This window comes from Rana temporaria, chromosome 5 (assembly GCF_905171775.1).
Source record: "Rana temporaria chromosome 5, aRanTem1.1, whole genome shotgun sequence".
Classification (NCBI taxonomy): Eukaryota; Metazoa; Chordata; class Amphibia; order Anura; family Ranidae; genus Rana; species Rana temporaria.
In genome coordinates, this window is record NC_053493.1 from 146,827,141 (window position 1) to 146,852,949 (window position 25,809).

The 25,809-nt window shown below is 44.4% G+C and overlaps 1 protein-coding gene and 2 non-coding genes across 7 annotated transcripts in view; all 3 read right to left on the bottom strand.

The window, feature by feature from the left end:
* Positions 1-25,809, bottom strand: part of SEPTIN7 (septin 7) — a 149,942-nt gene that overhangs the window by 101,358 nt on the left and 22,775 nt on the right. For 3 of the 5 annotated variants that reach the window (XM_040353229.1, XM_040353225.1, XM_040353227.1), the window contains exon 2: positions 784-788. The exons of the other annotated variants lie outside the window; for them this stretch is intronic. In XM_040353229.1, coding sequence (XP_040209163.1) covers positions 784-788 — 5 coding nt within the window. The remainder of the gene's footprint in view (positions 1-783; positions 789-25,809) is intronic. 5 annotated transcript variants of the gene reach the window in all.
* On the bottom strand, positions 23,942-24,014 carry TRNAK-CUU. The gene has a single exon. It is a non-coding gene; the product is annotated as a tRNA-Lys (tRNA).
* TRNAG-GCC lies at positions 25,060-25,130 on the bottom strand. Its single transcript has one exon. It is a non-coding gene; the product is annotated as a tRNA-Gly (tRNA).

Sequence of the window (25,809 nt, forward strand, 5' to 3'; positions counted from 1 at the left end):
AGCATACTGCACATTAGGATTTTACCTTGCAGGAAGAAAAAAAAATGTTTAAACAGTAGACCTTCGACAGCCCTGTCCAGCTCTTCTAGAGTTTTCTGATCACAGTATTATTGGGACTACGAGAGAAATCTTATTACACTATTTGGACTTTATAATCATGTTTTATCACAGTATATTGGAGGTTATGGATTTGTAATACTGTAATATTGATAACTAATAGAGTAACTGTCTGTCTCCTGAAATATCCTTCATGCTCTTGAGACTGTGCTGGGAGACACGGCAAACCTTCTGGCAATGACACGTATTGATGTGCCATCCTGGAGGAGTTGGACTGCCTCTGCAAACTCTATAGGGTCCAAGTATCACCTTGTGCTACCTGCAGTGAACACTGACACTAGCCAAATGAAAAACTGTTTTTCAATAGTCAGAAAAGAGGAGTATTTTTGGGGTGCCTTTAAATTCAGCTCTCTGTAGATTGCTAATTTTCATCAAACAATGTTGCATCCTTTCATTCCGGACACATTACCCAGTCCATATCAGTATAGATAACCAGCATGAAAATGTTCCCTATTGAGATCTAATGTGTTTTCAAAGTGTTCCCTTTTTTTTTTTTTTGAGCAGTTTACATGTCAAGATTTTTATTTTATTTTTTTAAATCTAACTAGATTGAACAGTGTTTTGCTTTTTTACATGCCACGAGTTCAGCTGTAAATTTCAACACTTATGCGCCACATTTCATCACCTGGAAAAATAAAATAGAATGGATAAAAGAGCACTACTTACAGCTACTTTGTAAATAACCAATATCCAGCATTGAAAGATTTCAGGGATTTGCAGTATCGCAGATGTTCAATAAGATGTAGTAATCAATGTGAGCAGACATGTGGAAAGAAAGGAAGGGGGAAGAAAAAAAAAAAAAAGTTAGCTACACATTCACTTATTTAAAAAAAAAAAACTTTTTTGAAGCAGCAGTTCCAAGTAACTAAATAGCAATGCATTTTTTTTAATCTAGCACTGAATGGATCGTAGTATAAAAATATAAGTTCATAATATTACAGTTTGCGACAAGAAATTAAAGAAAATCTTACCAACAAGACATACAGCAGTTTTAGCCCAGGTTCACACTGAGCTGCTGGAACGTTCAGGTGAACTCGCACCATTTCGCTCCCGCATTTCAGAGACATCTGTGCAGGTTGTCAAATGTCAATGTTAAAAAAAAAAAAAAAAAAAAGTAGTACAGAAACTACTTTTTGAAATGGGTGTTGCACCGATTAGGATGTGCCATTGACTTGACATGTCAAAAAACGCTCCAGTGTGAACCAGGGCTTACTTTTCCTACTCTTGTCACAAACTAAAAAAAAAAAAAAAAAAAAATATTGGCAATATAAATACTTTAAAACTATTTTTTCTTTATTATAACTTTAAAAACACAATCGAGCCAGCTTGTGACATACATACAAAATTATGGGACATTTTGAATTCAGAAAGACTGTGCCTTGCACTTATTTAAAAGAGGAAACACGCATACAACGGGACTTTACCATTACATAAGGCTAGCAATATTAGAACAGTAAAGATTTTTGCTGAAGGCAACAGCCAACCTTCAGAGACAAGGTTGGCAACATGATTTGTTGTGTACTACAGGAAATTATCTTGCCAAACATTCTGGAATTCAGCAGTTAATTGTTACACAAATAAACCTATAATGATAAAATAAATGACAACCTAGATCCGAGAATATACTCCAATATCTTACAGAGATGGGCCCCCAAACCTCTTTAGAATTACATTCTGTTTAGCTGCTGCAAAAATAGACTCATCACGAGGACAGGCACTACAGTGAAAAGGCAGAAATGTTGTGAATCAGATCTTTACAGTGACTGGACAAGCGAGAGATTAAGAGTATTAAACACCTAATATTGTTCTAAATAAAGTAGCAATGTCCCCAAACCCCATTATCCCTCACAGGAGGCCAAAACTTAAATGTGTTAACAGAACAAGAGGCAGCCTTACAAATCTGAGAAACAGAAGCATGATGAAAAGCCCTTGAAGCACTTGCGGTGCTGGTAGTGCGCCTTCATGGGGAAGGAAGAGACCCTATTCAGGTCAGCGTTTCTCAAGTGGGGTGTCGTCTAAGTTCGTTAAGGGTGCTGCATCACCCCGTTATATATGGATAAGGTCGGCAGAGCTTCAAACTGTACAACAGCAGAGTGGGAGCCGACAGTAACGTGCAGAGCTTCTCAGGAGGAGTTTGTCAGGCAGTGAGGAGGTAATATTTTACTTATGCGTCATTCATTCTTCGGGTTTGGTATTCCTCCTATTCTCCTGCTGTCATTGGGAGGAAGCGCCAATGTGAGGAAATCCCGCTCCCGACACCTCCATGCCAAGACACAGTGTAAAACAAGTATTGGTTATTCAGTCATTTGGAAAGACTGACTACACATAGCCCATAGGCAATGCTGGTGACTAGTAATGTACCCCTCTTATTGCCATCTTATGGCAGAGCAGGTCATTAAATCTACAACACCATCAAAAAATGTACAGGGCTGCATTGGAAAACAATAGGGTTCACATAGTTTAGCACTACAGGAAGTTCTCTCCTAATATAAGACACCATTCATAGTAACCCTTTACTCTCTCTACAATATCATATTCAAGAGATGAGGTCATAGATATGCAAGTGGAACAGGAAGCCTGCATTGGTTTGTTCAGCCCAGAACTATGAAATGTGACTGTAGATAGAGTATTAAGGACAGATACACAGAAAACCATTTGCCTTTCAGGTTTCATCGTTTAAGGTGGCCTGCCAAGCGTACTCTACAGTAATATTTACTGTCACGTGTCACACCAATTGACGGTCCAACACCATCAAGCTTTAAAAGAAGTTGATGACTTGGAATAAAAGCCAATTCTTTGCAAAATCTTCTGACAATCGGCATCTAAACTGTTTCTATGTTGATTTTGAGGTGCGCTTATTAACCACTTAAGCCCCGGACCAATATGCTGCCCAAAGACCCAAGGGGTTTTTACAGTTCGGGACTGCGTCGCTTTAACAGACAATTGCGCGGTCATGCGACGTGGCTCCCAAACAAAATTGGTGTCCTTTTTCCCCCACAAATAGAGCTTTCTTTTGGTGGTATTTGATCACCTCTGCGGTTTTTATTTTTTGCGCTATAAAACAAAAATAGAGCCATTTTTTACTTTTTGCTATAATAAATATCACCCAAAAACATATTAAAAAAAAATTTCCTCAGTTTAGGCTGATACGTATTCTTCTACCTATTTTTGGTAAAAAAAAAAAAAAAAAAAAAAAAAAAAAAAATCGCAATAATCGTTTATCGGTTGGTTTGCACAAAATTTATAGCGTTTACAAAATAGGGGATAGTTTTATTGCATTTTTATTTTTTTTTACTACTAATGGCGGCGATCAGCGCTTTTTTTCGTGACTGCAACATTATGGCGGACACTTCGGACAATTTTGACACATTTTTGGGACCATTGTCATTTTCACAGCAAAAAATGCATTTACATTGCATTCTTTGTGAAAATGACAGTTGCAGTTTGGGAGTTAAACACAGGGGGCGCTGTAACATTTAGGGTTCACTTTGTGTGTGTTTACAACTGTAGGGGGGTGTGGCTGTAGGACTGACATCGATTGAGTCTCCCTAATAAAAAGGGATCACTCGATCGATGCGCCGCCATAGTGAAGCACGGGGAAGCCGTGTTTACATACGGCTCTCCACGTTCTTCAGCTCCGGGGAGCGATCGAGACGGGGCGGCTATAAACGAATAACCGCGCCGTCGTCCCGGATCGCTCCCCGAGGCTTAAGGACCGCCGCATGTACCGGGGGGGGTCCCGATCGGACCCCCGACCCACGTCAAGCAGAGGACGTATAGGTACGTGCATGTGCCTGTCCGTGCCATTCTGCTGACGTATATTTACATGAGGCGGTCCTTAAAGCGGTGGTTCACCCATAAAAACGACTTCCCCCCCCCCGCATTACAATACGAATATGCCATTAATTTTTTTTTGGCTGCTGTACATACCTGGGTACAGCTATTCACCCGTGTCCTCCGGGTTGCGAGTCCCGCGGGAGTGGGCGTTCCTACCATGGCGGTGATTGACGTTTTGACTAAAAAATGAGCTCCCCCCCGTCGCGTAAGCCGCGTCACGACTGGCGAAAGGAGCCGAACTGCGATGCGCAGTATAGCGCCGACTCGCCGTTCGGCTCCTTCCGCCAATCGTGATGCTGCTTACGCGACGGGGGGAGCTCGTTTTTTAGTCAAAACGTCAATCATCGCCATGGTAGGAACGCCCACTCCCGCGGGACTCGCAACCCGGAGGACACGGGTGAATAGCTGTACCCAGGTATGTACAGCAGCCAAAAAAAAATTAATGGCATATTCGTATTGTAATGCGGGGGGGCAGTGTAATAGGGGGAAGTCGTTTTTATGGGTGAACCACCGCTTTAAGTGGTTAAACAATGCACTGCATTGTTTAATGAAATTCATTCCGCATTACATGGAAGACACAAAAAGGGTTACAGATAAAAAAAAAAAGAAATCAGTGAATCCTACCGATCTGCATGGAAGAACTTGGAGGAAGAAGCTTTTGAAATGGTAAGCTACAGACAGTACTAAAAACAATGGGTACCACTGGCCAAATTTAATTTTGCTTTTAGTTAAAGAAATGTTAGCGGACCAAAACTAATATACATTGGAACCTCGGACTGAGAGTAACGCGATAACAAGCATTTCGCAATACGAGTAAATATATATATTTTTTTAATCCTGACTTGGTTTGCAAGTGTTGGCCTCTGCGGTGTGCAGTACCACATTTGGGCAGGGGGGCGCCGGTGACACTGAGCCACTCGAAAATTCTCCGTTCCCAAGCATTTCCGAGTTCAGCCGAGCTGTCCGAGTATTTCCGAGTCTCTCTGGCGCCCCCTCACCTCTGGCCACATGCGGTATTGCATGCAATAGAAGTCAACGTGGAACGAGTTATGTTAGTTTCCATTGACTTCTATGGGCAAACTCACTTTGATTCGTGAGTGCTTTGGATTACAAGTATTCTCCTGGAACGGATTATGCTCTTAATCCACATGTAAACAGGTCACCATTTGTCTCTGAAAGAGCCAAGTCGGACTGACATGCGGGTATGAAACCATGCAGGTTCAGCAGAACAAATTTCTAACCCACAGTCAGTGTGAACCTGGGCTAAAGTTTGCTGCACAACATTTAGACAAGCCTGTGAAATATTGGGAGAATATAATCTGGTCAGATGAGACCAAAATGTATCCCTTTGGATGCCATAACACACACCAGGTTTGGAGGTCAAATGGCACTGCACATCACACAAAAAACACAATACCAACATTGAAGTTTGGAGGTGGGAACCATCATGGTGTGGGGCCGTTTTTTCAGCATACAGTACTGGCAAACTTCATATCATTGAAGAAAGGATGAATGAAAAAACGTACCAAGACATTGATAAAAATCTGATGCATCTAACAATCCCCAACCTAATAAGCATTAAAACTACTTTATTCGCTTGGAAACACATTCTCTCAAAAACCAGACATTTAGAGAAAAAGGCTAAATTACATCTTCCCACAGAAGTCATTAATTATTGCAGAATCAGATTCTCTGTAAACGAGTGGATCAGTAATGGATATAATCTATACCAGAACCTACCCCCTAATGTTAAGAACATCATCGAGAATAAGATTGGCAAGTGTGCCCGACTGAAAGATTTCTCTCCCAGTAATTTGATCGAAATCCCTATGAACCTTTGGGAGTTCCTCTCTCCTCAGAAAAATGATAAAAAGAAAGGTATATCTTTTTTCTACAATGTGTTATCCTCCCAACTCTTTACCAAAAACACAAATATGCTGAAATGGGAAAAGGATCTGGACCAAATTTTTTCCCCGACTCAGTGGATTAAAGCATTTCAAACAATAAGCAAGTCATCCTCTTGCATTGAACACTGGGATAATGCCCAAAAAATAATTAATAGATGGTACTTAACACCATACAAGTTATCCAAAATTTATCCAACAGCATCCGACATCTGTTGGAAATGTAACGAGCAAACGGGAAACCTCCTGCACACGCTTTGGAGTTGCAAGACTCTAAAAAGTTTTTGGAACTCTATCTCATCCTTTATCGCCAATCTTACGGGCAACCTTACCTAGCTTACTCCTACTAGGGGGGCGCATGCGCGGCGCGAGACGGGACGGATGCAGAGAGAGTGAGCTCCGTCTGCCCGACTGAACCAGGCATAGATCCCGGGGCTATCTAACGGCGAAAATCGCCCAAAATCTCTCCATCACCCCCGCGGAACACCGTGAATGCCCTCTGGCAACAAGAGGCGAAATCGCCGCTCTCCACACCACTTTACCAGCTTCTTGCTGGAACAGGAGAGAAAGATGTCCCAAGATGGCGCCGGCCCACACGCGGCCTCCTCCAGCTCCTCACAGGCTCCTGCCCTGCCTTCACCATACAGTGAGTACTCCCAGCCACTATCTAAGGCTGATCTGGATGCCAGCTTAACTGCTGTATATGAGAAATTAGTGGGCAAGTTTGAGCAGGAGATACACAAATCCACCAGCGCCCTCTCACAGGAAATAGCTAATTTAGGAGGCCGCACTGACATACTGGAAACCAAAAATGACGAACTAGCTCTCGCACACAATGATCTGAGGAAAGATTATGAACTTCTAGCAGATAGTTTCTCTTTCATGCAGGCACATATGGAGGATTTGGACAATAGGAATCGACGCAATAATATAAGAGTGCGTGGTGTCCCTGAATCGATCACCGATCTTACCCAGGCCATTAACACACTATTCCACAACTTAGTACCAGACAAACCAATATCTGCATTTGCCTGCGACAGATTGCACAGAGCTTTACGCCCTAAACCGACTCCTGACAAGCCTCCTAGAGATATAATTATGTGCCTTAAGGACCATCTCACTAAAGAGGACATAATAAGGGCCTCCAGGAACACCCCAAATATTAATTTAGACGGAGTCAGACTACAAATCTACCCAGACATCTCCCCTGCAACTCTGGATCGCAGACGCAGGATGAAGGAGGTCACCAGTGTCCTCCAATCCGCCAGAATAAAATACAGATGGGGTTTTCCATTCAAACTGTCCATAATGCACAACGGATCCACGTACACGGTGTACAATGTAATTGAAGGAAAAGACCTACTGATCAAACTAGGTCTCTTAGACCAAGAACCCCAACAGCGCTTTCCTGCGACCCCAAGATCATCTCCCATCTGGTCGACCCCGTCTTTAAGACGCAACCACAGAGATCAGAGGAGATGGATGCAGCACCCTATTCACAACCAGGCTGCATAGTCTGCTCCAACTGTCACAGTCCTGTTCTATTCTAGAAGCTCTACTGGACTTTCGTCCTTCCATGCCTACACCTTGGCCGTGACTGCACATGAAAACCCCTCTCTCCTCCCCTTCTCTGTTTCCCCCCCTTTTTTTTTTTTTTCTCTCTTTTTTTTCTACTTTTACAGATACTTCTTCGGCGTGAGGAAACGTCCTGAATCATTACCTTGGGGACTCCCTCCTGCTGACCAGACCTTGGTAATGAACAACATAACAAATCTGCCTAGTGACTGAGAACTGCGTCTACATACCAGCTGGGAGTCTACTCTACACCTCCGTGGCTCACTCTGAACTATGTTGTGAGTCACTCTACTTTTCAGGTCTGCTCCCTTTGCCAGCAATGGCTTCCTGATCCATTCTCCCATGGATCCCCCCTCACAGACTTCCTACCCAACCTAGCTGGCGTCCCCCCTACATCCCTTAAGTGCCACTGGGCGCCTTTCACGTCAGTTTCCCAATGGGGCATTTCCCTTACCCTACCACCACTCCCTGCCTCCCCCCCCCCCCCCCCGATGTCCCTCCCCGAATCCTATAGCACAACGTTGGTAAACACGGCCAGGTGCTCCCTTCCTTCCCCTCACCCCTGTTTTTCAATGAGGTTGCCCTTATGTGCCTTATATTATACATAATTGTTCCTGGTGTTCCATGATATAATATTGTGATGTTTGTTTATGCTCATATATATATATATATATATATATATATATATATATATATATATATATATATATATATATATATATATATATATATATATATATTCGGCTGAAACTAATACTTACCTATTATTGTCAGTTCATTTACTCTCACCCTATTCGCCTGGTTCATCCGCCGTTGTTGGATTGTCCCCCGATCCCCCTGTGTGGTTTGCGGTCTGGCCCAAGACATGGGTTTGTCCGCTGACCTCGCCGGTGGATTTTGGACATATTTGTCCACTGTTCTTTTTTTGATAGTACTAGGGGTCCCCCCTTTCCCTAGTCCCCTTCACTGGCACTTTTTATCAGCCAGCTTAATTGCCTTTTTGGCATTCCTTTATATAAGAGAAATTTCAGGAAGACTTTATTTTTTGTTGTTATTTTTTCTCTATTTCAGTGCAATGTTCTTCTCATTGAACATACCGATACATACTATGTTTAATATTTCTGTATACTGCTCTCCCACCAACAATTACTTGTATAGACTGCTCTTTCACTATATGATGATTATAAATGTATATATTTTGGGTTGTGCTCACGTCCCCGTCCCCTCCCCCCCCCCCCCCCCCAAGTCCATGACACCATCACTATACGCCTACAACCCCCCCCCCCCTCCAACTTAATGGGTCTCAAAATATTCTCTCATAACGTCCAGGGCTTTAAATTCCCCTAATAAGCGCAAAAAGGCCTTTAGACATTACAAAAGATTGGGCGCTGATATTTTAATGCAAGAAACCCACTTCGCTAGTGCTAACCACCCCCAATACTTCGATAAAACTTTTAATCAGCTTCATTACACCACATTCTCTAATAAATCACGTGGAGTTGCAATCTTTATAAAGAATACTGATATATTTGAAATACACTCTGTTTTTAAAGACGTAGAGAGCCGATTCATTATTTTAAAGGGCAGTATTAATCGTCGCAATATAACCATTGCTTCATTATACGCCCCTAATGAAGCTCAAACCTCTTTTTTCACTAAATTTTTTGACACACTTGACCTCTTCACCTCCCCCCACATGATCATTGGTGGGGACTTTAATCTAGCGCCCTCTACCACCCTTGACAGAAACAGAACATCCCCTTCCTCAAAAGCTTTTACTAAAACCATAAACAAGATTCTAAACAAATCCCAATTGATAGACACATGGAGAGCCCACAACATTGGCATCAGAGGCTATACACATTACTCTTTCCCCCACGACTGTTTTGCCAGATTAGATTATGTATTCTGCACCCCCATCCTTTTGGCCAATTCCTCCAAAGCATCCATTCACCCCTGCCCTTGGTCTGACCACAACATTGCAGCCTTCGAGACATCCCACATTGGACTTGCTCCAACCACATTCAACTGGCGTCTCAATGACTCCCTCCTTTCTGACCCAACTACCTACCAACAGATTAGAAACCACATCGAAAATTATTTTCAAGAAAATATCCCCGGAAATGCTCTCCCATCTTCCACCTGGGCTGCTCACAAAGCGGTCCTGAGAGGCCACATTATCAGTATAGCAGCGGCAAAACATAGATCCAAACTCACAGACATAAAGTGTCTCACCAGAGAATTGAATGTTCTATACAATAAGATTAACTCCTCTCCCTCCAAATCCTTGACGGATCTTATCTACTCTAAACGTCAGACCCTTAATACTCTCCTCTCCGAGGACACAGAAAAATCACTCAGATTCTCCAAAGCAAAATTTTTGCTTCATGGTAATTCTGCATCCGCAATGTTTGCCCGCAAACTAAATCAGGATGCCAAACCCCCTCACGTTTTTAAATTAAGAGACCCAAGGGGAAATATGGTTACCCACCCTCAAGATGTCCTACAAATCTTCACTACATTTTACAAAAACCTTCTCTCTGGCCCCCAATCTCACCCAAAAGTTTCGGCCATGGACTGGCTGAATTCTTTACATCTCCCTAAACTAAACGAGGCCCAATCCTCCTCACTAAATGACCCATGCTCAGAGACTGAAATTGCAGACTTAATAAAATCCATTAAAACTTCAACGGCCCCTGGCCCAGATGGTTTTTCAGCCACTTATTATAAAAAATACTCCGCCCTACTTGTACCTAGTCTTACTCGTCTCTTTAACTATGTACTTCAGGGAGGCTACTTTTCCAGAGGAAATGTTGCTAGCAAACCTATCCTTAATTCCCAAACCCCAAAAAGACCATTCCCTCCCCCAGAATTATCGCCCGATCTCAGTTCTAAACAATGATCTCAAACTATTCGGTAGACTACTTGCTAACAGACTCTCCTCAGTAATCACTTCGCTCATCCACATTGACCAAACGGGTTTCATCCCAGGACGACAAATCGTCGACAACATTAGATTAGTCACTAACGTTATACAAGACGCCAACCTTCGGTCCCACCCCTTATGCCTTCTCAGTCTCGACATCCACAAGGCCTTCGATAGCGTTAACTGGTCCTACCTCAACCACCTTCTCCCTAAATTCGGCATTTCACAAAAATTCATCCATGGCTTTAACGCTCTATACCACTTCCCCAAAACCAGAATCAAAATCCCCGGCAGTAATTCCGACTTCTTCCCCCTTAGCAGAGGTACTAGACAAGGTTGCCCCCTATCCCCCCTCCTCTTTGCTCTAGCCATTGAGCCTCTTGCCCATGCTATCAGGTCAAATCCAGATATCCAAGGTTACTTTAAAAACTCCCACCAATATAAACTTAGTCTATATGCAGACGATGCCCTTGTGTTCTTAACAAACCCACACACCTCTATCCCGAATCTCCTCTCCGTTCTCAACAAATTTCACAAACTTTCTGGCCTATCCATTAGCACCAACAAGTGCTCCATTCTCCCTATCAATTGCCCCCCCAATCTTACGAACCTATTGAAACAAAACTTCAATTTCATATGGTCCCCCACCTCTTTTAAATACCTCAGGGTCAACATCACATCCTCTCACAACCAACTCTACAAATCCAACTATCTCCCCTTGTTTTCAAAGATCAGCGCTTTACTCAAAGTTTGGTCCTCCTATCATATTTCCTATCTAGGTAGAATATGTGCCTTTAGGATGACTATACTTCCCAAGCTTTTATACTTCTTTAGGGCATTGCCAATTAATGTCCCCAAAACCCGTTTAGAAGCACTACAAAGAGAAATCAATAAATTCATATGGTGTGGCAAAAAGCCTAGATGCAGCTACTCTCTCATGCACCGTTCTCAGACCAGTGGTGGCCTTGGCCTACCAAACCTATGGCACTACTATTTAGCAGCTAAACTAGTACAACTAGCCCAGTGGTTCTCCCCAGATGCAAATATCCCCTGGCTCCGTTTTGAAATATCCTCGATTCAGCCCTTGTATCTTAAAGGGATTCTGTGGTCTGGGGTAGCACATTCCCAAACGCTTTCCAAAAAAAAACACTATAGTTGCTCAGATGTTACAGACATGGAGAAAGATTAATGTTAATCTACTCCTCTCTTCCCCTACCCCTCCCCTGGCATCATACCTAGGTGACCCCAGATTTTCATCTTCCCCCACAGACATGTCTACTTTCAATAAGTGGATTGCTGAGGGTCTTACCACTCTCAAATCACTCACCTCTAACTCATCTTTTCTCCCCTTCTCTACACTGCAGACCAGACATAATTTCCCTCCCTCCGCCTTGCCTCAATACACACAAATTCATACATTTTATACCAAATACTTCTCCACGTGCATTTCCCCTCCTAGCACCTTATTCGAACATATCTGCTTATCCAACCCCAGAGACAAAGGCCTAATATCCTATCTCTACAAATATCTCAACTCCATGCACCAACCTGAAAAATCAGGCCCCATGGAGCGTTGGGAACTCGAGCTCAACTGCTCCTTCTCTGTAGACCAGTGGTTGGTCATGACAGATAACCTAAGGAAAAGTAACCGTGCTGCAGCCTTCAGGGAGACTCCCTTAAAGATCTTCACCAGGTGGTACATGACCCCTGCTAAAATTCAATCCTTTTACCCCATTGTCCCCTCGAACTGCTTTAGAGGCTGCTCTGACGTTGGCAATTACTTTCACATATTCTGGGAATGTAATAGATTACAACATATATGGCAAGCGGTTGTGGACAGTCTAGAGACCTCTCTTAAGAAAAAAATTACTCTTACCCCTCATGTTTGTTTATTGTTTGCCACGGTCCCTGATGTTCCCACCCCTTGTAATAGATTGATCCACTCCCTTATCAGCGCGGTACAATGGATGATTGCATGCAACTGGAAATCACAGTCCCTCCCATGGCCTCAAGTCGTTTCCAGAATGGAATCCATCAAACTCTCTGAACGCATCCACCACACCCTATTCGATAGCATGCATATTTTTACTAGTAAGTGGCTCTACTGGTCAACACCTTCTATATAATTTTCTCTATAATCTCCTTTCACATGCAGCACTTCTAAATCAACATATCTACCCTCCCCCATAATAATACTGACTTGGAGCATTCTATATTGATTTATCCTGCTGTTCTCTGCCGCATATTTGATCTCCTTTTTCTTAAGTATACAAGTTATTGTTCTCCTCCTTGTCATACTCCCTATATGTCATCCCCTTGATCATTGTCTCCATCTTATTACTCCCCTAATTGCTGTTCCCCTACACACTGCACTGTATTGTACTGTTTTATTACCTGTCTTCCAAATAAAACTTTTTCGTAAACAAAAAAAAAAAAAAAAAAAAAAAAAGAAGAATAAGCTTACTCCTACTAACGCATTATTAGGTATAGATCTAGACAAATACCCCACTTTGTATAGGACTATTGTCTTACATATTTTGATAGCCTCAAGAATTACAGTGGCCTCTCTATGGAAATCCGCAGACGCCCCAAACCTACCAATGGTCATCACCAGATTAAACACCCAAGCTCAATTAGAACTATTATTAGCCTATAAGAATGATTCTATAATCCCCTATCGTAGAAAAATGGAAAATGTGGTTAACCCACCCGAAAGCTTCCAAATGTTTAAAAGATTGCTTACTTTAATAATCTTCCTATAGTCTGAAGAATAACAGTATAAAATACTGAATCTTTGGTATAGATAATGACTAACGGCAGCCTTTATTTCAGTTTTCTCCATCCCTCCCCCCCTCCTTTATTTGTCTTTACTTTAGCTGTATAGGTGTACCACTGATCATCTTGGTGACCTCCCAGTCCTACAGTTTGTACCCAAGTGGGGTAGGCTGGCCTAGGTCGCTGAGTACCGTATTCTTTTTCTGTTAAATGTTTGCCTGTACATGGTGATTATACTACTCAAGTTGTATATTGAATGCAACTATCTCAAGTGTTGTAAATTGATAAACCCAATAAAAATTTATTGATAAAAAAAAAAAAAAAAAAATCTGATGCATCTACCAGGATGATGATAAAACAAGGGTAGACAATGATCCAAAATAAAAAGCAAAAGCAAAAACTCAATTGATTTCATGGGTTGTTACTGACATGTGCTGTATAGTGTCGATATAAAAAAAAAAGTCTACACACCCGTTAAAATGTCAGGTTTCTGGGATGTAAAAAATAAAATAATTCATCGTTGTCACATAATTCTATAAGAACTTTTTCCACCTTTAATGTGACCTATAAACTGTACAATACAGTCGGTGGCCATAGCCGCCGAGTGCATCACTTTGCCTCGCCCCCGCCCCCCCCCCCCCCCCCCGGCGCGCCTCATCATTGATTTAAGTCACAGCAGTGGGAGTCAATGGCTGCGCTGCCATCAATCCTCCAATGAAGAGCCGCCTCAAGCTGGGGGGGGGGGGGGGCCATTACGGGATCGTGCCCAAGGTGTTTTTCACCTTGATCCATTAAGGTGAAAAAACATGAAGCTTTACAACCAATTTAATCCAGCTCTGAGCAATCCTCTTATCTTTTTTTCAGTAAGATAAAACAGACAGAGAAAACCTTGTATATTCTTCCCCCATGCTGTGAGTGACAGGCGATTTACATATATCATGCAGGAGCCTGAGAACGGCATTTATTTATTTTTTAATTCCCACCCCCACACCTTTCTTCTGCAGCTCTCCAGGGATTGGCTGTTCCACACCTCAGCATGATTGGGCATGCTAAATTCATGTGGTTACTTTTCTGGGTTTTGACTGGATGTTAGTGATCATAGCAGAATTTACTGTAACTTGATTGAAATCGGTGCAGTGCCACAGATGCGGCGTCGCACCGATTAGGACGATGCCAATGCCAGCAATTGCCCCCGATTTGACATGTCTTTGTAGTGCAAAGTGAATTTGCCTTTCGTAAATAACCCCCTTTGTTTCAGACTGCCTGGATTTTCTTTTTTATTTCCACCTGTGAGAACTTGGCACTTAGTAAAAAGAATTGTGACATGCTGTTTTAAAGATTGGGAAGGGAAAAAGATTGCAATTTCGATTTTTAATTATTCGTGCAGCTCTAGTTAAAGCGGAGCTCCACCCTAAAGTGGAACTCCCGCTGATCGGAACCCTCCCCCCTCCGGTGTCACATTTGCAGAATACCAAGTAATCACTCATGCAGCCATCACCTACCTGTAAGTGATCACTTCTGGATGCAGATTGAATCCAGGGCCAATTGCTGCAAGAGACAGGAAGCACCACCGGGGTTCTTGTATGTAATGTAAGTAATTCACATGGATTCCACAAGTGTGAATTTTGCCTGGAGATCAGCTTTAAATAGTTTGGACTTTAGATAGTGACTGACAGGCCAAGTACAACTTTTGAAATAGGTTAGGCAGCAAAGTTGGAGTTCCCCCGAATCCGACAGTCGCATTGAGGGCAATAGCCGCCGTATTGTCAAATCGTATGCTAAATCGCATCAATGTGAGCCAGGGCTCATGGTGTCAGTTTTAGTATCAGAGCACTTACTCATGCAAATTCTTAGTATCGGCACCAATACACACTAATGTTATACGTTAAACTCATATTTGCTGTGTAACATGCTCCAGACCATGCCCTCCTCGCCCCCTGACAACAGGCAGAGGATCCTATCCCTATACCCATGGTCATATTTTAAAAACCGAACGGCTGTGCGGAGCGCCGCCCACAGAGCCTTATTTATTCACAGGAACATGGCAGGACTTTTAGTTCTCACTGAACTGCAAAGGTGCCAATACACACGCATCAGTTCATGCACAACCCATAAAGCTTTCAAACGGCCAGCTCGTAGAAAGGTACAAGCTGAACGCTGTAGGGCTTGTCTGCAGGAGCATGACTTTGCACCCTGTGATCCACCAAGCAAGGGTGCGATGCTTTGCAAGCTCCTGAAGGGAAAAAAAACTAAAAATGCACAATTTTTTTCTGCGAGTATAAGGGCATTTATTGTCTTCTGCCCTAAAAACTTGGTCTTTGAGTTTTTCGTCAATTTCCAAAGCATTTGTCAAGATTTACTTGCCTAATTCAACAACCCAAAAATCTAAACGCAACATTTGCCTGGCCCATAAGTTTGGCCAGCTATTGCCCTGCTGTTGCTTTTTTTTTTTTTTTTAAATAAGGTTTCAGGACTTGACTTGTTAAGCTTTAATCCAAGGCAGGTTAAGACTATTCCAGATCCTGCTAAATTCCTTAACCCTTTAAATCTCTACAAGAATTGTGCCTTTATACAATAGAAGATTCTCCAAGCAGCAGGGTTGGGTTCAGAAAAAGATAACTTGCCCTTACCTTAAGCTGCTGGTGCAGCCGGTCAGTGAATTATAAATGATCTCAGAATCATCTCAAACTGATGTCATCATTAAACACAAGTGCAAAGCTTGTCAGCAGAGGCCCTAAACTAGAGCATCCTCTATCTGAAAGCTTTTCCATTAGAAAAGTAGCAGTAAGCATTTCATTCGATGCATTTCTGTCCTGTGACATTGCATTAGGAGATTACCTAAAATACAAATAGTGCCACTATTATGTCATGCAGACAAGCTTCTAATAGACTACAGCAGCCTCTCGCAACCTTTTTACCTCAGAGGAATGCTAGAAATAATTTTCAGGTCTCAGGAAACCCTTCCAAAAAACAATTCATTGGTGATCTGTGGGAAAAATGTTCTTTACATTGGTGGTCAAAATGCCACTCTTAAAAGACAGCTAAAAAGATCAAAAGGGTTCATGCAGCTCACTCTTCCAAGTATCATTAATCACTTAACTATGCAAAGCATCATCAAATGGGAGGTCAATCAGCCACAGCTCAAGGCAGGGGTTGACAAAATTTGGGCGCCAGGTCGCAATTGCGACAAGAAATTGTGACCTGGCGCCCGCGACGGACGGTAGATGAGGCCGCCAGCTTTGCGGCCTTGTGAAGTCCCAAGCTCTTTCTTCTGTGAGCTGTGACCTTCTGTGAGCTGCCGCCATCTGGTGGTGGCCGTTGGCATTACAAGTTAAACAGCTGTTCTAATGTGTAATCTTTCACTTTTTTTCACTGCCATCTCCTTCCCTCTAAGTAGAACCCCCAAACATTATATATATTTTTTATTCTAACACCCTAGAGAATAAAATGGTGATCGTTGCAATACTTTGACACTCCGTATTTGCGCAGCGGTCTTACAAGCGCACTTTTTTTAATTAAAAAATAAAACAGAAAAAGTTATCCCAATTTTTTTTATTGTGAAAGATAATGTTACGCCCAGTAAATTGATACCCAACATGTCACGCTTCAAAATTGCGTCCGCTCGTGGAATGGCAACAAACTTTCACCCTTTAAAATCTCCATAGGCGACATTTAAAAAAAAAAAAAAAAATATCTACAGGTTGCACGTTTTGAGTTAGAGGAGGTCTAGAGCTAGAATTATCGCTCTCGCTCTAACGATCGCGGCGATACCTCACGTGCAGTTTCAATACCATTTACATATGCACGCGCTACTCACGTATGTGTTCGCTTCTGCGCGCAAGCTCGTCAGGACGGGGCGCGTTTTCTGGCTCCTAACTTTTTTAGCTGGCTCCTAGATTACAAGCAAATTTGTCAAACCCTGGCTCAAGGAACCTCTAGTAACCTCTGGAGGAAACTTAGGGTTCCACAGAACCCTGGCTGAGAACAGCTGGACTAGAGGCAAGCTGTTCATAATACAGACAACTTTATAACATGTATAATATCACTAGATGGACAAGAAAATTAGCAATAAAAATTAAAACAAATGTGAAAACACTAAGAATTATGTGCATTTTCACCCCCTGTGAAATGAAATTAATAAAAATGCCATAAAACTATCCCCTATTTTTTTAGACGCTATAACTTTTGCGCAAACCAATCAAAACACTTATTGCATCGGCCTGAGGAAAAAATATAGAATTTTTTTTCAAAATTGTCGCTCTTTTTTTGTTTAGAGTGCAAAACATAAAAACCGCAGAGGTGATCAAATACCACCAAAAGAAAGCTCTATTTGTGGGGAAAAAAAATAAAAGGACATCAATTTTGTTTGGGAGCAACGTCGCACGGTCACGCAATTGTCAGTTAAAGCGATGTAGTGCCGAATCGCAAAAAGGGGCCTGGTCCTTTAGCTGCCTAATGGTCCAGGGCTTAATGCAATGAACATTTCAGCAAATTGCAGCGTTTACCGTTTTTCTTTTTTGTCACATAGTGACACTTTATTCATGTTTCCACAGTGCGCTGTGCTGTAGTGAGGGGACATGCAGTTCACATCACTGCGCTAAGGAAAAGTGAAGCATGTCTGAAATTTTCTATACACCACCACAAATCTCTCCAGAAATGTGTGAGTGAACAGGCCACACAAAAAAAAAAATATTTTCTGTGTTTGCCACACAGTGTGAAAAAACAATAAAGTGTCAACACAAAAACACCTCAAACCAAACCTAACAAACACTATCAATCTATGCACTAGTGAAGACATCTGCAGTCATGTGTTACACTACATCTATACATTCTTTAGCAAGATACCATAAAATGTAAGGAATGTATGCATTATCCTTCCAATTCAGAGGCTGCCACATGTTCAGCAACCAGCACTGAGCTATCTGGTAAAACAAGCTCCGATTGTTTTAACGGCACAAAGGATGGCTTCATAATACAAAACGCATGCATCTAAATGATCACACTCTGTATTTCACACATCAAAAAAAAATGCACAAGAAAGAGTAAGTTGCAGAGAAGCTCTGACTTGCTTTAGCTGTACAAAAACAAATAAAAAGCCAATAGGACTTAATACTACTATTCGACATTAGTACATGGACACTAAAACCAGCCTTATGGTCATCTGCCCACCATTCAGCAGTTTCTTGCAGGCCTGACCCAAGAGACTGGTTTTACAGCTTATCAAAGGACCAGAAATGATCCAATCCTTGGAAATGCTCCTTATTTGTGGGGCATCAGCTGCATCCATGTCCAGGCTCTGCATCAGGTCTTACACATTTTTCTCAACTGTTGCATCAATGACACTGGAATAGAATTTAAGCCAAACCCGTTTGATTTTGGCCCTTTTCACACTGATCCGCTGTGCACCTGTGGTTTCATGCAGGTTAGCTGCGCTTTGTCATAGACTTCGATTAGATCAAGAGCTTTCAGAAAACTCCCCACAGCCACCCAATCCAATGGAAGTCTAAGCACTAGTAACCCGCACAAAAAACGATGCGCTTGTTCTGTGGGGAAAACCGCCGCGGATTAGTGTGAAAGGGGACTAAAGAGTAGAAATAAACCCAATAAATGGATGGTTTCCCAAAACAGGGACATTTAAGTCATGCCGTGAATGATACCCATCACAGCGACATACTCAACTCCAAAGCCATCAAATAACTGATCACATGTGCAGCCCCATGGCGAATACAGATCAGCAATGGCAGCTTTTTTGTCTGAAAAGGATAGGAGAGTATTTTGTTCTACTTTAACACAAACAAAAAAAAATAAAACATTTGGTGACTTTCCTGAACAAACTATCTTAACTACATCAATACGGGGGCACCTTTACCCCATTCCTGCCCAGGCCAATTTTCAGCGCTGTCACACTTTGAATGACAATTGCATTGTCATGCAACACTGTACCCATATGACAAAAACGTTTGTTTGTTATAAAAATAAAATGAAAGCTAGAAGCCAATTGGTTGCCATCCATAGCTGCTCCAGATTCTGGCTGCTCTAAGTAAATTCCACTCTGGAATTTAGGCCCGATGCACGTGGCTGTGGAATTAAGCTGCATAGGGCTGTGCCATCCAGCCCAGCTCCCGGCAGCCTACCAAATTCATTGAGAGGCTGACCACTGCTTCAGCTGGACAATGCACTTAGCTAGATGAATGTTAATTTAAGCAGTATGCGCCCAGAGACGAATGCCGACTTCTTGCATTGTATGCATTCTTTGTTGGAAGCATACTGCCCTAAATATAAGTACCGCTAGGTGTTCCGTTCGTGCACAGCAGCTGCCAGCCTCTGAGTTTTACAGGCTACTAACAGCAGGGCATGACTGCATGTGTGCCTTAGCTAGCACCCACAGCTAGACACCCAGTGTGCATGGGGCCTTAGGCTTCACAGATGCAAGTCAATTAAGAAAAGTCCGATACAATATTCAGCCACTACCACTGTTCACAGTTGGTCCCCAATGAAGTATTAGTACAGCAAACCGAAGATGGACTGAATTTTTTCCGATTATACAATAGTGGCAGCTTCCTGCCCCTGAAGAACAGTTGCTCAGCACACTTGGGCTATTAGGGTGCATACTATGGATTCTTGTGGCTGAAATTACAGTGGTAATGCCAACAACTGCATCTGGGAGGCTGTACAAAGAAATGTCAGGCTGGCAGTGGCTGTTCGCGTGTTAAAGACAGATGATCAAGCCCTGGACAGTCTGTGTCCGGAGCCATTTATTTAACTGCAGTTATCTCTCCATGAGCCATTACATGAAGACAGACGCAAGCAATGGAGGACACTGTCAGACTGCCATTCATTTAAAGGATTCTCAACCACAGCTGTTCATATACACCTTTGATTTTGTGCGCAAGACTCTGCTGTATGCACCCAATTGCTATCCTAGAAGTAGCCTTTTAGACACAAATGTGGTTGTAACACCTTACATAAAAGTATACCCAGTGAAGTTTCTGGCCTCAAACGATACACAAATATGAAAAATCATCGTACATATGTTGTATCCGTTTATCTGCAGTCTTTTCTTCTCTACATCTGTTCAAAGTACTGAATTTTAAAGCTGGAATGAGAGTTCAGAAAAAAAAGGGAGGGGGCGGAGAGCTGACGTTACACACTGCAGAAGTTAGGCGAGCTCTGAAAACCGATTGGAGGGAAATGCAGGAATACGAAAGAAGATTTGGACAGCTGCACTCCAAAAAAAATGTCCTTTTATTGTAAAAAACAAATCACAAAAATACATGCCACAGCGAAAAACCAGATGAAAGCCGACGCGTTTTACACTAACTCAGTGCTTAATCATAGTTGTGATTAAGCACTGAGTTAGTGTGAAATGCGTTAGCGTTCATCTGGTTTTTCGCTGTGGCATGTATTTTTGTGATTTGTTTTTTACAATAAAAGGAAAACATTTTGAGTGCAGCTGTCCAAATCTTCTTTCGTATTCCTGCATTTCCCTCCAATCAGTTTTCAGAGCTCCATTTGAGGATCCTATGGCCAGAATCTTTACCCAAATTTAGTAGGATAGCCTTTCAAATCAGTCCATACTGAACACAAAAACAAAAACTATTTTAGAAAATTTTAATCAAATACCATATTTTCAGCAGCATAAGACACACTTTCCCCCCCAGAAATATGGGGGGAAAGGTCTCTGCGTCTTATGGTGCAAATATACGACAGGCTCCGCCACCACCATCGTAAGAGAGGCAGGATAGTGCGGGGACAGACATCAATACCCCCCATGGGCGCCAGGTGATCTCCTGACTGGGCATGACACTGCCTGAGAGCATTCGGCCGCTCGGGCTGCTCTGTCTTCTGTCAGGCAGATGAGATAACATGAGGTCAGGCTGCATTTCATGGGCACTGGAAAATATTTTAGTACACCATTTGGTTCAGAATATTTTCTTCTTGTTTTCCCTCCTCTAAAACCAAGGTACGTCTTATGGAGCGAAAAATACGCTACATTTTTCCTACAGATATAGGTCTCATTGCAGCCAGTAGATTTTAAACCGGATGTTCGCTCAAAAAAAAAAATAGGATTTTTTGTACTCACCGTAAAATCCTTTTCTCTGACGTCCATGGACGGACACAGCTCCTTAAGTCTTGACAAGTGGGTTATGTTCCCTGTTTACAGGAGAGGACTAGGCAGAAACATGTTAAATGGTTAAATACATGTTACATTAACAGAGTTGAACAGCCCCGCCCAGGGGGCGGTCCCTCCAGACATAACCCTCCTCACTGCAGCATGCAGCCTCAGTTCGTAACAAGCAGTACAAACCTAAAAAGGAGGGGTGGGAGCTGTGTCCGTCCATGGACGTCAGAGAAAAGGATTTTACGGTGAGTACAAAAAATCCTATTTTCTCTTATCGTCCATGGACGGACACAGCTCCTTAAGTCTTGACAAGTGGGATGTCCCCAAGCAGTGTCAAAAAACGAGGGGTGGGAAATATATCAGTAAAACCAATTTTAACTTCACCCCAAAACAAGCAGAGCTCCTCAAATGGAGGAGATGCAACTTCAAACGGCCGCCTGCAAACACTAGCGGGCGAAAAAAAGCATCAGAAGATGCACTCACAGCAACCATGTAAATTCTGGAAAGGCTGTGAACGGACGACCAAGTCGCCGCCTCGCACACCTGAGACCGACGCATGTTGTCGGACCGGAAAAGGGGGGCCCGCCCCTTAAGAATACAGGCCTGTATGACAGCCTACCTGATCCACCGAGAAATGGTGGGCAACGAGATTGTCAGTCCCCTTTTGTGGACCAGACACCGACACTAAAGAGTCAGATCTTCCGAAACTGAGCAGTAGCAGGCTAGTATACCCGCAAAGTGCGTACCCCGCCTAAAGTATGAAAGGCAACCTCCGTAGGATGCGGCGGCCGAGGACAGAAAGATGTGAGAAACAATGTCCTTATTCTGGCGAAAAAGCCGAAACCACCTTCGGAAGAAGGGTAGGTCGCGGACGCACCACCACCTAAGGCTATGAAGGATCAAACATGGCGGCTTGCAAGACAAGAGCGCCAACTCAGAAACCCCTCTGTAACAGAGGTAAAAGCCACTTAAAGGGGCCACTTCTGAGATAGTGTCAAGAGAAAATCTCTGATGTTTCCAAAAGGAAGATTCCCGAAGAACCGAGAGCACCAGAGTCAAAACTCATGCGGGAAAAGATGGGCCAAGGGGGGGTAAGGTATAGGATAAGCCCCCTCCACAAAAAAAGGTACCCACCAGGGAACGGCCGCAGAAAGGCCACTGAAAGAACACAGCCAAGGCTGAAATCTGCCCCCAAACGGTGCTCTAAGCTAATTTTTTGATCCACCGAGCTGTAAAAACAGCAGGCCGATGGACCCCGAGTACGTCCGTGGACGTCACTCCATCTCTTTGCACCCAGAGATGTAGGTCCGCCAGACACGACGGTAGGTTCACCGGAAGAAGACTACCGTGCCCTCAGCATTGTTGAGGTGACCGGGTCGGACAGACCCCGGTCCCTTAAAGTCTGGCTTCCAATAGCCCTGTTGAGCAAGTCAGTGACTGTACAACAGGAGGAAGTATGGGACCTCGAGACAGGAGGACCTCCTGCCCTGGCTACCGCCAGGGTACCTCCGCTACCAGGCGGCCGAAATCGGCGCACCCAGGATCTGAAGCTATTAAAGTCGTCGGGATTCCTCAGCCTCCACTCTGTGGGGAAGCCACTACAATGGGGGAAAGGCATAAAAGTCGCCGAGACAGACCCCACAGGGCCACCAGCGCAACTTGCACGTCTGTACCAGATCGCTAGATCTGGCCACTAACCTTGATACCCCTGTGGCTGAGACGAGTGGCTAGGAGATCCATGCCCTGCGAGGCTCACCTCCTGCCGGGGAGTTGACTCCATGTACCAAGACCAGTTGTCCTGATTCAACATCAGGCGACTCCAGTAGCCCGCCTGCCGGCATACCTGATGGTAGCCCGAAGCCACCGGCGTGGCGTTGTTAGGTTGAATCAAGATCGGACGACCTTGCAACCCCCTCGACCATGAGGAGAGGCATAGCCTCTCATAGTACCGCCCATAGTACTAGGGCAAGTAACGGTAGACAAGGTCTACGGCACCTGGTATTTCCAGGCGGACTCCCACCCAGGTGCTAACCAGGCCCGAGCTTGGGCAGTTACCGAGATTGGGCGCATATAGGCCTGTGTGGTCGTAGGTCCACTCACGTCCAGCGACTCTGGGCCGACCGGACCCCCCAGACGCCCTCACAACCCTAGAGGTTGGCGTCCATTGTAATCTCCACAGAAGGGAAGAAACCACCTCCCAGACCGAAAAGTCAGGGATCCCAGCCACCAATTCAGAGAGACACTGACTAGGTGGCGTACCTGAATCTGATGATTCAGAGACCAGAGATTCGACAGCATTTCCCTCTGGAAAAAAACACGAGTGTGGCAACTAGGCATACTCTACCGCTTCGGAGGAGGCTATCCACAGACCTAGAATTTGCTTGCAAATGGAGAGACCAATTGCGTGATGTCAATAATCACCACCGACTGAAGAGTCTGCAAGTTCTCCAGGGAGAAAAAAGACCTTTGCCACCGAGGAGTCCGGAAGTCGTAGGCACTCCAAACTGAGTCGGAACCAGGGCCGACTCCAAATGTTTAACACCCACCCGAATTCACGGAGGGTCCGAAAAGCCACAGACACAACCTCTGAGTCAGGAAGTCGTCTAAGTAGCCACGACAGCAAAGCCTCGCTGTCCCAACAAGGATAGGATAAGTGCAAAACTCCTTGGTGAAAATCATTGGTGGCGCCCAACGTGGGGCACGAACCCACGACCCTGAGATTAAGAGTCTCATGCTCTACCGACTGAGCTAGCCGGGCTGCTGGCACCAGTTCAAAAGGAAGGCCCACAACTGACCGTGGGCATCTCCATCGCGAGGCACAGAAAAAAACTCTATGACTTGCGCAAAGTTGAACAAGCATGTATGCGTCCTTATGTCCAAGGACGCCAGAAAGTCCCCCGGATGGAGCGCAGCTAAAAGCTATATAGGTAGCAGCCCCATGGTGGGTCGTACCTATGACCTTTTGCACCGAAGTGCAAGTGGCTACCCCACTGAACGAATGGATTCCGAGCGGACCTACCCATCATTCACAAAGACCTTTAGGTCCTTGAAGCCCAAAATCGGATGGATCATGCCCATCCTTGGGACCGAGATAGAGTCCCTCAAACCACTAGTCCTGCGGAAAAGATAAAATCACACCGCAGCTTAGCAAGTCCCATACTGCTCAAAGGCAGACCGAGCCGGGAGAGGGAGACACGAGGGAAGAAAACTGTTCGGTGGATCGGAAGGGACCCTATCTAGTACCCCGAAGATACCACCTCACAGACCCACTGTCGGAGGGCAGGGAGGTTCACCGAGCTGTTAACAGCAAAGGCGACCCCCCACTTAAGAGACGGGCAGGGGAAGCTACATACATTAGCGGGTTCGGGTGCCGGCGCAATTGGCTTACGCACCCAGGGACGGATCAGCCCCCCAGCTGAGCCCTTGTCGGCCCAGGAGGTTCGCCCGCGGCCCCTGACTGACGGAAAAAGACCGCTTTGGAAAAAGAAGGACCCGACCCACGGCGGGGCCCCTTCCCCCTGGAAGCCTGAGGGAGGAGAGCGCTCTTCCCTCCAGTGACATCCTTGATAATGTCAACCAGCAAGGACCCAAAGGTCTCCCACCCAAAAAGGGTAAATCAGTCAGGGCGTATGTTAGAGACCTGGCCAGCAGACCAGCATTCCAACCAGAGAAGGCGCCATCTCAGAAACCAAAGCCCTGGATATCAAGGGCGCGGCATCCAGTGAAACATCACAGACATATACAGGGCCCTGGACCTGCAGGTCCGTAAGCCTAACAACTTCGGGAGAGAGTAAAGTACTCATTGCATTGTCCGGGAATCGAACCCGGACCTCCCGCGTGGCAGGCGAGAATTCTGCCACTGAACCACCAATGCATTTATCCACTGTATGGTTCAAAATGCTCACTCAGTGAGCGACTGGGATCCAGAGTAGTGGCCACAATAGGCCGCAAGACAGACCCCAGCATGATAGACATGGAACGGTCAGAACTTCGGATCTTCTCAAATTCATACAAGCGGGGGTGTCCCGCAATAGGGGGGGGTGGTCACCTATACATGACGCCCGGAGGGTCCACCACCGGAGGAGAAGCCCACTCTCTTAAAAGGCTCCCCTCAAGGGGCACCGAGCCGCCAGGCGGTGAGGGACTACAAAAGCCCTCAGTGGCTTTTCTCATTCCGCGTTTTTTTAAAAATTAGCAAGAAAGGGCACAGAAGGAAAACCTACACAGAGCGGTCTGATTTGTGTGATCCCAAAAAAGACCGAGCCCTCAGCGGAAACCCAGCTGCACTATCCAGCAACAGGGAGTCCCGTACAGCAGTGAGAAGCGCACCTCTAAGTGCCTTATCCTGCACCCCCAGGTATCTGGTCCATGGCTCCATCTGTGACAGAGCATTCCCCAGGGGATAAGAGGGGGGGGGAGGAGGGCACTCCTTTGACCCCTGCCCGTCCACAGTCCCCCACCCTGGCACCAAGGTGTCCAGGACAAACAGTAAAAAACCATCTGTGGGATCCCAGGTGGGGAAGGACCAGATACTGACTCCAATAGAGCAACCC